This window comes from Gymnoscopelus microlampas (assembly GCF_963454915.1).
Source record: "Gymnoscopelus microlampas genome assembly, chromosome: 10".
NCBI classification, from domain to species: domain Eukaryota; kingdom Metazoa; phylum Chordata; class Actinopteri; order Myctophiformes; family Myctophidae; genus Gymnoscopelus; species Gymnoscopelus microlampas.
Genome location: NC_139947.1, coordinates 9,232,501 through 9,251,176, shown reverse-complemented (window position 1 = coordinate 9,251,176; position 18,676 = coordinate 9,232,501). Strand labels below are relative to the sequence as shown.

The 18,676-nt window shown below is 45.6% G+C and overlaps 1 protein-coding gene across 1 annotated transcript; it reads left to right on the top strand.

The window, feature by feature from the left end:
• Window positions 1-421: 421 nt before the first annotated feature.
• On the top strand, window positions 422-1,114 carry LOC311053176 (small ribosomal subunit protein uS3B-like; the record flags this gene model as incomplete). The annotated part of the gene is made up of 1 exon (XM_084068627.1): window positions 422-1,114. The coding sequence occupies one exon, from the start codon at window positions 422-424 to the stop codon at window positions 1,112-1,114; it is 693 nt and encodes a 230-aa protein (XP_083924753.1).
• Between the last annotated feature and the right edge of the window lie 17,562 nt (window positions 1,115-18,676).

Below are 18,676 nucleotides of genomic sequence, written 5' to 3'. Positions count from 1 at the left end.
GCTATAGCCTGCATGGCCAGACTAATGTCACTGCGTAGATATTAGCCTGAAATATGTTTGGAACCCGCATTTCCAAAGGTGAAATTCAAAAAATACCTATGGTGATAAACCCCGCCCTAGTTGCATACTGGGCCCTGATTGGTCCCTCACTACTTTGGAGGGAGTGAAATCCAGTCACAACTGAGCGGTGCCAGACAAAATCTGCAGAGGGCAAGTTTTTTTTTTTTGTAATGGCATATCTGTCTGGTTTCCAGGCTACCGCAACTACACCCAAATATGTCTGACTTTGTCAGCATGACATCAGACCCAAGAGACTTAGAGCACTTAGAAAAGCGCTATATAAATCTCAGGTATTATTATTTGGGTACACAAAACGTAGAACTCATCCGATCGCTTTCCCGTTTGCACTCTATATTGGAAGATGGCAGCGAAAATGTCCCTGAAGAGGAGGTTCGTCGCGGACGGCGTGTTCAAGGCCGAGCTGAACGAGTTCCTGACCCGCGAGCTCGCCGAGGACGGCTACTCGGGCGCGGAGGTGCGCGCCACCCCGACCAGCACCGAGATCATCGTGCGGGCCACCAGGACCCAGAACGTGCTGGGAGAGAAGGGCCGCCGCATCCGAGAGCTGACCGCCGCCGTCCAGAAGAGGTTCGGCTTCCCCGAGGGCGGCGTGCAGCTCTACGCCGAGAAGATCGCCGCCCGCGGACTGTCCGCCATCGCTCAGGCCGAGTCCCTGCGCTACAAGCTGCTGGGCGGCCTGGCGGTGCGCCGGGCTTGCTATGGCGTGCTGAGGTTCGTCATGGAGAGCGGCGCCCAGGGCTGCGAGGTGGTGGTCTCCGGCAAGCTGAGGGGCCAGAGGGCCAAGTCCATGAAGTTCACGGACGGCCTGATGATCCACTCAGGAGACCCCGTCAACCACTACGTGGACATGGCGGTCCGCCACGTCCTGCTGAGGCAGGGCGCGCTCGGCATCAAGGTCAAGATCATGCTCCCTTGGGACCCCAGCGGCAGGATGGGTCCCAAGAAGCCCCTGCCCGACCACATCGTGATTCTGGAGCCCAAGGAGGAGACCCTGCCCACCGCGCCCATGTCTGAGCATTTCAAGGGGGTCTAAGCCCAGTGGTTCTCAAACTTTTTCGCATCAAGGACCCCCAAATTGATATATATTTGATATATATATTAGAAGAGAAGATTTATGTACAAAAAATATACATATATATTCAAACTTTTCCTATAACTATATAAAATGTCCCCAAAAGTTTCAATATTATTCTAATATTTTCAGAAATAGCAGATATACAAGCTACCGGCATGAAGTGACGTGGGTGAGCTTGTAGATCTGCAAAGTATAAATGGATAAAGTGGTTAAAATGATATAGTAGGCTAATTACTTTTGCTGGGTTCCCCTGGAACCCCCTCAAGGACCCCTGGGGGTCCACAGACCCCACTTTGAGAACCAATGGTCTAGCCTGAGATTCCCCAGGGAACACCTGTTGTACCCAATGCATAAAAGGGTGCTCTCCTTCCATTCCTAGAGATGAAGCAAGACTGTTGTTTTGTGTAAAAAAATACAAAAACAATAAAAATAGCAAAGTGTGGTCCGCAGAGCACAGGTCTCACCGCCAGGCCGGGTTGCCCACCCAGGGCCCACAAACTTTGGATTGGATTGGACAAAAAAATGTCGGAGTAAAGAGTGTGTTTTGAAGAAAACGCAAAAATTGCAATAACGACATGCAGAAAAAATGGGGGGGAAATAAGAAGGAATAAGAAATGTCCCCAAAATGGATTGTTTTATTCAGATCAAAATGAATTGAACTGTTGCACCCTTATAGATCAGCGCCTGGTACAGTGACTACACATACATCCATGTGGACAGGACACTCTGAATCGGGTCCTTCTGCACCACCCTGCACCACCCATCCCCACCCTTCCTCCATCCTCTCCCCCCAGTACCATCTCTCTCTCTCTCTCTCATATTGTAGCACCTGCTCTGACACCTCCACTTGCCAAATGGCTGATGTCACCACTTTCAAACCCCACGCTCATCCACCAGCTTAATTCAGTGCCGGTCGACATAGCACGGTAACAACCCGGGGCTTTCACCCACCCACCCACATACACAACAAACGCACGCAAAATACACATGGAAAATCCCCAGCGTTACTTAATTCATTTCTAACACTAGACGTGACTCAGGGAAATAAGGATAACAAGGATAGCGTAAGGACATTTATACACTCCCACGCACGCACGCACGCACGCACGCACGCACGCACGCACACACACACACACACACACACACACACACACACACACACACACACACACACACACACACACACACACACACACACACACACACACACACACACACACACACACACACACACACACACACACACACACAGACTGTTTTGGCATGTGTTAATCTCACAACGCGCTTCCCTGGTTGGGTCATTACATCACTGGAATGCAGTTGGAGGGCAGCTGGAGACCTATCTGGAAGAGACGGTCACCAGCTAACTGGCATAGGCTGTGTGATCCAGTGAAGACCCGCCCTTGCTGCCCTTCTAGCCAATAGCATTCATTTCCGGTTGCTTTTCGTGGACCAGAAGTTCCAACATGGTGGATTTGAATTCACAGAAAAAAAAAGTGTCTTCAACCTAGGACCTTGTCCTTTCATGCCTATATATGGAGAACCCTGATGTCATCAGTAAATGCCCATGGGCATATCCATATTATGGAGCAGACGGTCTTGTTTGCGCCTGATGCCATGACGACACATTGAGGTTGGACAACACTCTCCATATTTGGGCGTAGCTGAAACACCTGAAAAAACATTGAAGACCCCTGCTCTATACTCTATCCTCCCGGTGGAGGCTCCTTACATGGCAGGTGAGATAGTAGGATACAACAGCAGTGACATCACACAGACATGTCTGTGGGGGGAGAAATCAATTGGCCTAACGACTAAATTGGGGAGAAAGGGGGCACGTTGCACAGTCGATAGCGCCGTCGCCTCAGAGCTAGAAGGTCCCGGGTTCGATTCCCGCCGGGGACGCTCTGGGCGTGTTCTCTCCTCCACGTCATCAGTGCCCACCCTTTCTGTGTGGAGTTTGCATTGAAGGAGGCATGAGCTCAGTTCTGGGCTCTCCCTAGGCTGGCAGAGGGAGAGTAGCACCCAAAATTACATAGGCAATTGGCACTGGGTGAAAAAAATGGTTACAAAATCGTGGGATAAAAGATTAAGAAAACCCCCCCCCCAAAAAAAATAAGAATCAGTCCTGCAGAAAGATCCAACTTCGCATCTGTTGCTGTCTATTGCAGCGACACAAAAAAAACTGTTGACAAAACTGTCTGTTCTGTGGTGTCTCAACCCTTAGTGTGAGATTTGGCACAGGGACCGAGCTGCCAGTCCAGTACAGTCAGGCTGGTAGCTGCTGGTTGCAATTCTCAAACCGCCGTGGCGGCAACAGGGTGGTCATCTGTCACCGCTGATCGCTATACTTTGACTGAAAGCCCTGTGAGAAAACACCAGACTCGACACGCGCCAACGGAACACACAACCTTTATGGCAACATCCATCATTGTCGTTCATATTCAGTGTGTTTTCCTGCGCAGCGCTTGCTTGGTGAATAACCCATTAAGACCTGGCGAGGCCGATTCTGCAAATGCTCACACTTTGAAAATGTTTCAAAAAAACAGCAGCGAGTGAGCTTGTACATCTGCTATTTTTACCAGCTTGCAAGCAGGCTGGTCTCTGAAGAGACTGAGCACTATAGTCAAATGTGTTTGACATGTTTTCGCTAATTGGCTGTCCTTTAAGCCAATGTGTTGCCAGATTCTGCGAGATAAATAAGGAACCAGGTCTATGAAAACAAGCCGCGCCTACATGGCACACACACACACACACACACACACACACACACACACACACACACACACACACACACACACACACAGAGTGTGCCAGTGCCTTGTTGAATAGCCAATGCAAAAATCTAAAATGACACAGATGCTTTCCCGGTTTTAATGGGATAATGTAATGACAGTGGAGAAACTGAGGGGGGGGGACGGCATCAGAACTTTGCGGACACCGCCAACCATGGCTGGGGCGCCGCCGTCCATCGTTATGTTAACAAGTCTCAACATGGGGGAGTTTAGTTTTGGTGTCTGTCCACGAAAATGTCCTCACCTCTTGTGTGTACCGTCTGTGGCTGACAGTGGTGGAAAAAAGTACTCACATTTTTTACTTAAGTAAAAGTATCAATACTGCAATGTAGAAATACTCTGTTACAAGTAAAAGTCCGGAATTCAAAATTTACTTGAGTAAAAGTATTGATATCAAAATGTACTTAAAGTACCAAAGGTAGAAAGTACTCATTGTGCAGAATGTCCCATTTCACAAGTTTTCAGATGTAAAAAATGAAAATAGCAGATCTACAAGCTCATAATGCGTCGCGATGCGGCACATTGTGAGCTTGTAGATCGGCTATTTTCAAATGGCCAAATTGCATATAGGGCTGAATTGGTTAATGTATGTTTTGTAACAATAATCAAGATCTACAAAGTAACTAGTAACTCAAGTTTTCAATTAATTGTAGTGGAGTAAAAGCACAATATTTGCCTCTGAGATGTAGTGGAGTACCTAGAAGTAAAAGTACAGAAAATTGGAAATACTCCAGTAAAGTAAAAATACCTCAAAATTGTACTTAAGTACAGTACTCGAGTGGATGTACTTAGTTACTTTACACCACTGGTTCTCTGTGTGAAAACACATCACTGTCATGTTGTTGCTGGTTGACATTTCAGTTCCTTCACCTTTCTTATTCCTCAGTTCAACTGTCGGCTGGAAAAAGTCTCGTCGAATGATTTGCGGTTTGTCAGAAAGTGTCTCTCCAAGTTTCCTTCTTCTTCGCCATCGGAGCAGAGTTGTTGACAGACGAGACAAATACATTTTCCATGCGTCGTGAAAAAATATTGTTCTTCTTCCCTTGGACATCGTCGTATATGTCTCTTGTCTCGTGGCGTCTCTTTACCAAAACTCATTGTCAATACTGTTGTCTGTGTCATCTCTTCTCCATTACTGTGGCTGAAAAGTAGCAGCAGCCTACTGCTAAACAGGCAGTGGTGGAAGAAGTACTCAGAAATGTTTCTTAAGTAAAAGTAGCAATACCACAATATACAAATACTCTGTTACAAGTACAAGGCCTGTGTTCAAAATGTTACTTGAGTAAAAGTACAAAAGTATTGGCATCAAAATATTCTTAAAGTAGGCTACCAGAAGTAAAAGTAGCCAAAAGTAAAAGTACTGTGACACGTTGTGAGCTTGTAGATCGGCTATAGCCTATGTATAAAATAGGGCTGAAGTTGTTTATGTATGTTTTATAATATAGTTGTTTATATATCTACAAAGTAACTAGTAACTCAAGTTTTCAAATAATCGTAGTGGAGTAAAAGTTCAGATGATATAAAAAGTGCTCCTCAGCTGTTCACCTTTCTCACTATATTACACAGACTCATATCTCTCTCTCTCTCACTTGTCCGTCGTTCTTCCTACATCACTTCCTCCCTGTGCCAGTCGCGGCATACAGCAGTGGTTCTCAAAGTGGACCACCCCCCCAGCATTCATTTGGTGAAATGCCCATATACGGAGATCTCTGTATCTCAGTCCTTGTCCCCTTTTATGCCCATATGTGGCGATCCCGTATATGCCCATATATGGGCATGCCCTCTTTTGTGGCCACATATGGAGCTGACTGATTTGCAACCGATCAGTTGCACATTGAGGTCATGTTTACCGATTTGTTCAGCCGTCCCACGCAGAACACAGACTGTCATTGTTTACATAATATGTATTATATTCAACTTCCAATAATGAAACGATCACAAACATTGCGTTGAACAATAATGCCTCCCCTCAGTACTTAAAGGTTTTTTTTGGAACGGGGGAGGTGTTGGTTTGATGTTCATTTCCACTAACACCTTTCTCGGTCGCTCTCTGCTCATCTCCCTCCCATTCTCCGTCTTTGTGAGCGTGCGTGCGTGTACGCATGTGTATATGCATGTGTGTATGCGTGTGTGTGTGTGTGTGTGTCCCGTGTTGAGGAACAGAAGGTCTCCGCAGGCCCTGCCTGTGTGGGCGGACTCTGGGATTCACCGCGCGAACACGACCGAAAAAAAGCCAAGGACACTTCCTAACTAAAGGGCTCACACCAATCAGCACAGGGTCCGCTCGGCCCGGCGAGCGCACATTGTATTCGTATATTTATTTATAGAGCTCTTTGTGTGTGTATGTGTGTGTGTGTGTGTGTGTGTCCATAGTATGGCGTGCACGTGCGGACATGTGCATGCACGCGGTGCACTACTTGCTTGACATTCATTATTTTCTGCAAAATGTGTTTGTATTTCTGCTTGTGCCAGCATAGCAGGTTTTTCTTATTTTTATTATTATAACTTTTTTTTTTTTTTTTTACCTTGCATTGTTCCTTGTATATATGCTTCTGGTACTACATGTCCCAGCACCATGCATGCTTTCTTTCTTACAAGGCTGTGTCTGTGTGGGCGCACACGTATAAAACCCACTTATCTGTCTCTGCTGAGATGATTATTGTGTCCGCGCCGAGTGGCCTGACAATGGGCCTTCACATAGAGGGCCAGATAGTGACCATAGGGTTCTGATAGTTAGACAGTGGCTGTTGAAATGCTCTCTCTTGCTCCATGCTCCGCCGCGGCACTGCATGAGCCGCGCGCCAGATAAGTGGGAGACAAAGACGCTATTATATTGTGACACGTGGCCCCCGAAAGAGGACATTACAATTCGACACAATGCCAGTCCCCCCCCCCGTCCCCGTCCCCGTCCCCACAGCATGGGCTGGCTGGCGGCGGAACCGACGTGGGGGCCTGGATAACGTCTATGTCGGGCGGAAACCTTGTATGTTACTTTTCAAGATTATATGAAAGAATTAACCCGTGTTCCGATGGATCCAGTATGGTTATTATTTAGTCACTATAATACTTTAATCATTTTTATTGGTTGAATAATTATAATACCCACACAGACAGACGTAACCACTTTCGCTTTCCATTTTTTGGGGGGGAAATAGCAGATCTACAAGCAAACATGTTGCAACGTGACACGTTAAGCTTGTAGATCTTGTTATAGTTCTGCTATTTTCTTGTGAGCACGTGCATCGCCTAGTTTTGCTACTCTTGCATGACACTCCTATGTACAGTACGACGAAGTAAGACATGAATTTACAGAGAGAAATAACGTAATTTATTTATTTTTTTGAAACGTGGAGTTACGAGGTAACTACACGACGGCAGTGATAAGGTCTCACTTCCATTCATCACACTAATCTGTCACTGACATCGCTGGGTGTGATTAATGGCGATTTTTGTTTGGAGTTATGCATATTTAGTTCTGGTCGGGGGTCTGTGCTCTCTCTATGCTGCTATTGTTAACATATTGGTTGTAGACACACTGACTTTTTGACAATGAATATTACTGTACTACTGTGTATAGGTCCTCTTTTTACAAGCTTTAGCTCTGCTTGCACTGTATTATTAGGCCAGTGGTTCCCTCAGGAAAGATTTTGGGACATTCAGTATGGAAATGGTCTGGAAAGTGAGTTAACCCATTCAATCCGGGAATGCATCGCTGTCATTTTAGGATTTCTTTGGCTATTCAAAAATAGCAGATCTACAAGCTCATAGCGCGGCACCGAGTGCCGTGCTATGAGCTTGTATATCTGCTATTTTGAGCTGAGGAGCTCTTTGGATGTCATGTCCATAGCGCTCCAGAACCCATCAACCCATTGAGGTTCTCACTGGTCAAATGTCCTGTCATCTCCGTTATTAGCACACATATAACAATGTAAACATGCTCTTCTTTTTTTTTTAATTGTATTTAGAGTGGCCAATCATTTTTTTACCGTCTTTTCTTCTCCCCAATTTAGTCGTTATGCCAATTAATTTCTCCCCACACGCATTTCTGTGTCGTCACTGCTGTTGCTGTGGTGGAAAAAGTTTTTTTTTATACTTACGTATATACGTAAGTATCAATACTGCGAGTAAAAGTCCGGAATAAAAAATTGACTTTAAGTAAAATTTACCCAAATACATATAATTTGGGGGGTCATTGACATGAAAAAAAAAAAAAAAAATGTAGTCAATTTTTTTTTTCTCAAAAAATACATATATTCAAAAATGTGCATTTTTTTTCACGATAAAAAAAATAGCTGATCTACAAGCTTGTATATCTGCTATTTTTGAATAGCCAAATCAATCTTAAAATAATACAGATGCTTTTCCTGGTCTTAATGGGGTTAAAGTGTTGGAGAACCACTGGTTTAAAAACCACATTCACATCTGTTGATTAAAAACACACTGAATCTCTCTTGTCACTGGACCGTGCTTCTATATACTCAGCAGGGAGGGGGGGGGACACTTACAGTAAAAGTGGATGCACAAGTCAGCACCCGCTCAACAATTACTGTAATCACGTCAAATCAAGAGGGCCGGCAACGGCTGTACAGTAACGTGCGCTGTTGTTATTGATGTAGCCTTGACTCAATGTTATTTATATGGAGGCTGATATGAAAATGGACTCTCTGAATGGACACAACCACAGTAATGTGTTTTGGCCTAAACGGGGACATTCTTTCACCGAGAATAAAAACCCTCCACTCAAAAAGTATACCGAGAACCCGAGTCTGGAAAAATGAGAAATAGATAGAAGGATATGAGGAGCGATGGGGTGAAATAAGAGAGAGAGGGAGGGAGGAGGGGGGTACTCAGAATGTTTTCCTTAAGTAAACGTAGCAACACAACGATTTACAACAACATAATAATACTCTGTTACAACTACAGTAAGTATTACACTTTTTCCTTGAGTAAAAGTACAATCAAGGTACACACACACACATTTCAAGTACTTATTTGTCAAAATCCGTCAACCTTTTTTCGAAAATAGCAGATCTACAAGCTCACAACATGACACGATGCGACACGTTGTGAACTCAATCGGCTATTTTATAACAGTAGGATAAAATAGGGCTTAAAGGGATAGTTCACCCCCAAAATGATGTTTTGTTCTATCGATTAGTCACCCCATGCAGGCTTGAATTCATGAATATTATTTAGTTTTTGTCACATTCCTAAGCCAATGATTTGATGACCGGCGGTTCCGGTAGGAGACACAAAGAGTCTCCTCTGTGTCTCCTACCGGTCCGCTGGTCATCAAATTATTGGCTTGAATGCGACAAAAACAAAAGAATATCCATGAATTCAAGCCTGCATGGGGTGACTAATCGATGAAAAAAAGTTATTTTTTACCTTTGGGAACTATCCCTGGTGGTTAACGCATGTTTTGTATTAATAATCTATACATCTGCAAAGTAATTAGGAACTACGTTTTCTAATAATTGTAGTGGAGTCAAAAGTAGGCCAACATACAGTATACCAAAAATGGAAATAGTCAAGTAAAGTACAGTAGTACAGTACTTGAGTAACTGTACTTAGTTACTTACTATTACTTTCCACGAGAGAGAGAGAGAGACAAGGGCAGGCCAACAGAGAGAGAGAGAGAGAGAGAGAGAGAGAGAAAGAGAGAGTTTTGAAATGAGATGAGAGATACAGATTGGGATAAAAGGGAGTCGTAGGGAGCAGGAAATGACAGGGTGAGATTGATGACGCAAAAGAGACGGAGGGAGCGTCTGAGAGAGGAGGAACGATGGGGGGAACATTTGGAGGTGAAACTGCAGCTCCTCCGGCTTTGGCTGAGGGCCTCGCCGCCTCTGTTCTGGAGTCTCTCTCTCCTCGCTCTGCAGTGACATGTGGTTTCACGGCCATTACCACACTACATTATAGCGTAGATGTGCCATATAACGCGAGGCGGCCATATGTAGTGCTTCTCTCTCTCGCTTGGCTCCATAAAACACGCACATGCCCAACTGTTTTTTTCTTTTTTTTCCTCTCCGCTGTTCTCAATTTCCCCTTTGTTGAATCCAATTTAGCTCCCGTTTTTTTTTTTTTTTTTTTTTTTTTACTCGTTTTCGGGGGTTGTGCAAATTGCCCCCCGAGTCAAACGTGCGTGTCAGATGACGGGAAGACTAGCCCGATATGACCCTTATGGTTTTTATTCTCATATTCCTCAATGGCGTATTTATCCATTAATGATGTGTGGACACAGCCTGTGTGTTGCAACACGTGCTCTAGAGCGGTGGTGAAAAAAGTACTCACCTTTTTTACTTAAGTAGTTGATCGGCTATTTTCAAATGGCCGAAATGTATATACTGTAGGGCTGAAGTGGGTAATGTATGTTCTTTTTTAGCTCATTTTTAGATTTGAGCTAAAAAGCATTATTTTACACTTTGGGCTATTCAAAAATAGCAGATATACAAGCTCATAGTGCGGCACCGAGTGCCGCGATATGAGCTTGAAAAATCGTGAAAATGTGTGCAAATCTTTGAATATATGTATTTTTAAAGCAAACATTTTTAACTCAAATCTTTGCTTCTGGGGGGTCCCTGGAACCAAATATTTTGATTGGGGTCCGTGACACCTCTCTCTCTCTCTCTCTCTCTCTCTCTCTCTCTCTCTCTCTCTCTCTCTCAAAAGTAAAATAGCCCAGCTTGTACAGCTCCTTTTTTAGAGAACCTTTTTGCAACATTCTTGTACCAAGATGCATGAAAAAGGGCATTAATTTATGAAAAACAACATCAAAAGTTGAAATATGGGGATAAGAGGTTTCTGCCCGACAGCAACGATGTTCATGTTGGCCTCCCACTGTCGGTGCTGCGTAGCAAAGTCTCTCTCTCTCTCTCTCTCTCTCTCTCTCTCTCTCTCTCTCTCTCTCTCTCTCTCTCTCTCTCTCTCTCTCTCTCTCTCTCTCTCTCTCTCTCTCTCTCTCTCTCTCTCTCTCTCTCTCTCTCTCTCTCTCTCTCTCTCTCTCTCTCTCTCTCATATATAGTGGACTTTGGAGGCAACGGGGGGTGAGATCAAGGTAACTTTGCTGCATCTGTACAGTGCAGTACATTGTTCTGCCGGCGCATGCATACATGCATGCATACATGCTCAAAGGAGTCTCTTTGAGTAGACTCCGCCGGTCATCAAATTATTGGCTTAGGAATGTGACAAAAACAAAGAAATCTCCATGAATTCAAGGCTTCATGGGGTGTGTAATTGATAGAAAATAAGTACTTTTTTGGGTGAACTACTCCTTTAAGTCTCTCTGCGGGTTTTATAAATATTTAACCAATGAAAAGTATTAACAAGAGCTTGTGACTAATAATAATGGATCCAATGCAACACAGGAAGAAAAAAATGTATCCATTTCCTGAAAAGTTACGGAAACAAGATTTCCACCCCAAAGCGACGATATATGTACAAAAGGCCAGTACTTGCGTACACCCTACACAAATATAAACAGACACACAAACACACAGAGGCACACAGAGCCGCGCGCGCACACACACAAACACACGCACACGCACACACAGTTGGATAATAGATTGGTATAGCCCCTGGCAATTGCAGGGTAATAAAGTGATCCTCAGCAAACGCAGGAGGGAATGTGTGGGACATGGCCATGTGTCTAATACAGCTGGTGCCCTCGTCACATAGATATGCATTCACATACACATCGGTTACGGCTTCCTTTTATTGATTTCAACCCCGTTTTTATGTTTAGTGGATACACGTGTGTGCGCGCACGCACTCACGCACGCACACACGTACGAGTGCGTGTGTGCGTGCGTGTGTTACTATACTTGTTTGTGTTAGGCTTTCACTAACAAAATATTCAGGTTGGGTTTAGGATTAGGGGTTGGAGTCAAGTCTGATTTACACTTACTTGCGCACCAGTGTTGTGCACAAAATGTAGCAAATACGAGCGCTCACGCGTTGTGAGCTTGTAGATGGGCTGTTGGTGCACGATACCGGTGCGCAACCAAGTTAAAATTTGTATTAGAGTGCAAAATAGTTAAAGGAAAATGGAAAAATAGTCCTCACAAGTATAAAGTAATACAAACGGTGTGTGACGCTGTAGTATGATCAAGTAGGGCGCTAATTAAAAAAAAAAAAAATACAATTAATTTAACAAAAAACACGAAAAGTTAGAATATGGAGATGAAGAGGTTTCTACCCAACAGTAACGATTTAGTAACACAAATGTATATGTGTATGTGCGAGTATGTGTGTGTGTGTGCGTGTGCGCCTGTGCGTGCATACATACATATACACCGTAGGTCTGCGGTGCAGCGAGATGCATTGGCACGTTGTGCAGCCGTGTGTAGAACAGGGGTGTTGTGGGTATCAGACCCTGGGTGGGCCATTTCGCTCGCTCCACCTTCCATCAACCGCCGTGGTTTTAGCCTCTCTGGAAACACCAGCTACGCAGCTGGCACCAAATGGCCGCCAGATGCGGCGCGCTGGCATAAGGTGAGAGCTGGCATCTGTTCCGCTTTTTCAACGTTGCCAATAATCAACAATCCCCCACATCTCGACACACGCGCACGCACACACGCACGCACGCACACACACACAGCATATTTATATGACTGTAATGTATTTGCTATTTCTCACTGTTTATAGAGAGCGTGTAATAGTGGGGATTTCATGATGAAATTCAGGCGGGAAATTGCCGGAGCATGCACACACGCAGCAGGCACGCACTCCCACATGTACACACACACACACACACGCCCACTCACTCACACACACACACACACACACACACACACACACGGCGCTCTATCCACTGCTGTACCTCAAACCACAGCTTCATTACCGAGTCTAGACGAGACCTCCAGTGTTTTCTGCTGCCTGACTCCTTCCTGAGTCTCAGGCTCACCTCCGTGGCAACGCGACAACACCTCCACTACACACACGCACTACTGAGAGTCTGAAAAATGTACCAAATGTACCCGTAAAAGGGTTCATTTACGTACATTTGTAGACTCTCAGAGTTATACGTGACTTTGGGAAGTAAGGATAAGGTTAATTTTGCTGCACTCTCTGAGTTAAATGAACACACGCACGTCGCACCCACATTAGTTGTTTGTGTCTCTGGGTGTTAGACCTGACTCAGGAAAATAAGGCTCACATGGATAGAGCATAAGGATTCCTACGCTTCTCAGAGTTAAATTAACACGCACACACACACACGCACACACATACACCTACACACACATTAGTTCTTTGTTTCTCAGTGTTAGACGTGGTTCAGGGAAATAAGACTCACAAGGTTAGCATAAGGATGCCTACGCTCTCAGAGTTAAATGAACACACACACACACACACACAGAAGGATGCAGAGGGAGGAGGGCGTGTACAGCACAGCATAAGGTGAGGAGCAGTGCTGCTGATCCAGGAGATCATCTGCAGGGAGAGGAGATGTTATTATAGGACCAAGCGAGACGTGATGTCACTGCGCTCACTTAAAGAGCTGTCTTTAAGACGTGACACACAGACTGGACAGGCCCCGTGACGAAGAAGAACGTCTCCATTATCTCTGAACCCATCTCTCTCTCTCTCTCTCTCTCTCTCCCTCTCTCATGTATGTATGTATAAATGAAGTGTTTTGTTTTCAGCGTGTTACCGACGTCAGCTCGAGCCCGTTGACTCAATTCAATAGGCTCTATGCACAGCAGCCATATTATCACTTCCTTCACAGGTGTTACCAATGATACTAATGAAGGCTCTGTTCCATTTAGTGTAGCACAGTGGTTTCCACGACCCCCATAACTCCGAGTTACACACCTGTAAGGGGCCATTTGGAAGCCCATGAGGGTCCCTGGACCCAAACTGTAGACCCACTGGTGTAACAGAGTGTTTCCAGTGAGCCAACATGCACAATATCAGCACCCTGACTCTGTTTGACCAGAATGGAACAGAGCCTTCATTAGTATCATTGGTAACACCTGCGAATGTCTTCATAATATGGCTGCTGTGAATAGAGCCTATTTCATCTTTAAATTGTCACGTCACAGGATTACAGGTAAAAGAAGAAAGAAAGGGTGACATTATTTGAGACGCTGTAGTATGGTCAAGCAGGGCGTTAATGTATAGGGGGAAAAAAACACAAAACGTTATGGAGATAAGAGGTTTCTGCCCAACAGCAACGGTTAAAAAGAAAAGAAATGTCAATGTGATGAGACAGTTAAAACAGCAGAAGATAAAGTAACGGACATAATACGTACAGTACATCTATTTAGGTCTTCGTGCCTCGAGTACGGTTAATAGACCCTATATTATACTAAGTTGACCGAGGTTCCCCAGGGCTCTATACTTGGCCCCGCTCCTTCCCCCCCCCCCACCCCTAATCGGCCGGTTCTCCTTGCCGAAAATAGCCGATCTAGGCGCTCACAACGTGATGCGTTCGACCCTCGGAATAGGGACACTGACTGGGGTTCAAGTGGTTTGACGGTACAACATGCATACTCTCTCCACAAAGTAGCAAGAGAAAGAGCCTCTTCATGAGGAGGCAATGGAGCTGGATAATTATGGGGTTGGTGTGTGTGTGTGTGTGTGTGTGTGTGTGTGTGTGTGTGTGTGTGTGTGTGTGTGTGTGTGTGTGTGTGTGTGTGTGTGTGTGTGTGTGTGGTTGGGGTTAGAGGACTGGGGGGGGGGGGAGGAGGAGAAGGAAAAAAAGAAAAAGCTGTTGTAATTTTTACAGTGAATTCCAGCTTCAAAACCAGAACCAGCTGCCTTCTGTCTCTTTAATGCATGCACGCCTGTGTGTGTGTGTGTGTGTGTGTGTGTGTGTGTGTGTGTGTGTGTACCCACCCACACATATATGGATGGATATGCGCACATGCACAGAAACACACATATGTGCACACACGTACAGTATATCTACACGCGCACAGAAATACACATGCACATCCACACACACACACACACACACACACACACACACACACACACACACACACACACACACACACACACACACACACATACACCTACAGTACACGTGTAAAGGTTCATGTACAGAAACATGCAATTACATGCATGCACAATACTGTATATATAAATATGTACAGAAACATGTGCACATATGCACGCACACACTCACACATACTGTTTACGTGCACATCCACATGTATGCACGCACGCGCGCGCGCGCACGCACGCACACACACACACACACACACACACACACACACACACACACACACACACACACACACACACACACACACACACACACACACACACACACACACACACACACACACACACACACACACACACACACACACACACACACACACACACACACACACACACACACACACACGGATTGAGAGGCAGTGATATCGTTGCTGTCGGGCAGAAACCTCTTATCTCCAACTTTTTGGTGTTTTTTCATTTGTGCGTCACCCAAAAGCATCAAAAGTAGCAGATCCACGAGCTTGTAGATCTGCTACTTTTGCTGTTTTTGAACGTGAACCCTGAAAAGTAACAGTTCTGGACATAATATGAGGTTTCCACCCGACAGACAGGATACGAGCAGAGACTCGACCAGGGAAAACATATAATGATCCAAAGTTATCGACCGGCCCCACGGAGGTGTGAACCATTCCATTATGAGTGATAGTTCCCTTTGCTCTTCACATACATACACTGTATGTACATGAACGCAAACACCACTGAGTACACACACACACACACACACACACACACACACACACACACACACGTATACACACACACACACGCGCCGCTACGTACTTAATGACATCCACAATCAATGGCAGACTCCGTCTGCACTGTCTCAACCCTGTGTGTGAGTCTCCTCTCCTTTCCTACAATAGCTGTTGGAGAGGAGATACGGATCAGTAGAGAGAGAGATAGATCCTCTCTCTTTAACAAACAAACCCAGAGAGGGGTGGAGAGGGGGGGGGTAGAGGGAGGGGGGCGGCGAGGGGGGGGGGGAGAAGGGTGGAGAGATGCAAGAGAGAGAGAGGGGGAGAGATTTGGGAGAGAGAGAGGGGGAGAGAAAGAAAGAGAAAGGGGGAGGCAGAGAGAGGGGGAGGAAGAGAGAAGGGTGGAGAGATTAGGGAGTGGGGGAGAGAAAGAAAAAGGGGGAGGGAGAGAGAGGGGGAGGAATAGAGCAGGGTGGAGAGATTGGGGAAAGATAGGGAGAGGGGGAGAGAAATAGAAAGAGAGAAGGGGAGGGAGAGAGAGGGGGAGAAATAGAGAAGGGTGGAGAGATTGGGGAGAGAGAGAGAGGGAGGGACAGACAGAGAGAGAGGAAGGAGAGAAAGGAGAGAGAGACGGAGACAGACAGACAGAGTATAGTTGTCAATAACATTGCATAAGTGACACATGATGAAGCTGGCTCATAAGTGACACAGAGTTCACTGTGCAACTATTGGAGATCATCGTCCCACATCCCTTAATCAGTGTAACTATAGGTCTCACACGCACACACCAATGCACTTCTATCTGCAATGTGTGTGCGCACGCACGCACGCGCGCGCGCGCACACACACACACACACACACACACACACACACGCACACGCACACGCACACGCACACACACACACACACACGCAGAGAGAGAGAGAGAGACGGTCGGTTGGGTTGACAACTCCACTAAGCTGCCTGCGCTGACCCCAGATGCTCCAGGCATCAGGCCCTTGTTGTTGCTGCAGAGCGTTCAGAGATGAGAGGCTCTCAGCAGGCCAGCCCTTAGAGAACACACATTAAAGTCTGCAAGACTCATGGCTGCTGCCCTCAGGGCTATACAGCACAGTGTGCAGAGAGCAGAGAGAGAGAGAGAGAGAGAGAGAGAGAGAGAGAGAGAGAGAGAGAGAGAGAGAGAGAGAGAGAGAGCATGATTGCATGCGCACGCTTTCCCACTGCTTCCAGTACTGTGAGCTCTGTGAGGGTCCCTGGCACAAAACATTTTCAGACGGCCAAATGTAAATCAAATTAGGGGTCCTTGACATGAAAAAGTTTGAGAACCACTGCTGTATACTGTACATTGACTGTGCATATCGTCGGGTGTAAAACCTCACATGTCCAAAACTATTACCTTTCAGGATTCAAAAGCATCCAACGTAGCAGATCCACCAGCTCGAAACGCGTCGCTTCGCGCCACGTTTCGAGCTGGTGGATCTGCTACTTTGGATGCTTTTGTTTTTGTGTGACGCTGTAATGTGATCAAGTATCATTTTACGCCAAAAAAAACATAAAAAGGTGTCAGCAGGGAGTGCTGGGCGGGAGGAGTAGGACGAAGGCCCTATACTTCCTCCCGGTGGGGGCTCCTCACGCGCAGGTCAGTCAGTAGGACACAACAGCAGTGACAACACAGACATTTGTGTGGGGAGGAATCAATTGGCATAACAACTTAATTGGGGAGAAAAAGGGGTTAAAGATTATTGGCTACTCGAAATAAAAAAATCAATGGAAAAAAAACACAAACGGTTAGAATATGAGAATAAAAGGTTTCTGTCGAACAGCGACGATATACTGTTGGTCTGCGGTATAGTGAGATGCATTTGGCACTTGGCATTTGTGTGTGTGTGTGTGTGTGTTTGTGTGTGTGTGTGTGTGTGTGTGTGTGTGTGTGTGTGTGTGTGTGTGTGTGTGTGTGTGTGTGTGTGTGTGTGTGTGTGTGTGTGTGTGTGTGTGTGTGTGCGTGCGCGTGTGTGTGCGTGTGTGTGTTTGCGTGTGTTCGCCACAACCATGCGTGCGGAGCGCCTTAGGCCCCTCCCCTCTCCTCTCGCCCCGGCATCCCTCCTCCTCCTCCTCCTCCTCTCTCTCTCCAAAAGTGTAAAGCTGTTAATTTTGAATGGAGATGAATGCTGTGCACAGGCCCATATTGCAGGCAATGAAAAGAACCATTTCTCTCTACCTACAGATCAATGGGTTCCCATTCAATTATAAAGTCTGAAACCATTAGCGCCCGGCTAATGACTCCATTCTGGTGGAGATGTGGGAGCTCTGGCCTGAGGGCGAGCAGGGTGCTGTGCTGTGCTGTGCTGGGCGGGGTGGGGTTTGGGGGGGGGGGGGGGGGGGTGCGGGGCATAGGTATCTGGGGCTGGGCGGGGGATTTCTCTGGGCTAAAATCTCAAGCTGCATTCGTTAGCGCCGGTGCACACTTCAGCGGTGGAAAAAGTACTCAAATGTTTGACTAAAGTAAAAGTATCAATACTGCAATGTAGAAATGCTGTTACAAGTAAAAGTCCGGAATTCAACATGTACTTGAGTAAAAGTACAAAAGTATTGGTATCAAATTGTACTTACTGTAAAGTACCAAAAGTAGAAAGTACTCATTGTACAGAATGTCCAGAAATGTGGAATGACAGAAATGTTTTAAAATATATAAAATCTATACAAATATTTTGAAAATAGCAGATCTACAGGCTCACAGCGCGCCCTGCAAGCTTGTAGGCTACATCTGCTATTTTAAAAACAATTGGCAGATTTAGAATAATTTAGCATTTTTTACAACATGAATCTTCTTCCAGATGGGGGTCCGTGGCCAAATACATATCAATTTGGGGGTCCTTGGCACGAAAAAGTTTGAGAACTACTGAGTTATAGGACAAAACATGAAGCAGCCTTTTGAACATTAGGGTTGGAGGTATTTTATTGGACTACCACCAAAGCTTCCCTTCTCCATACTGTCTGCCCTTGATTTATTTATTCATTTA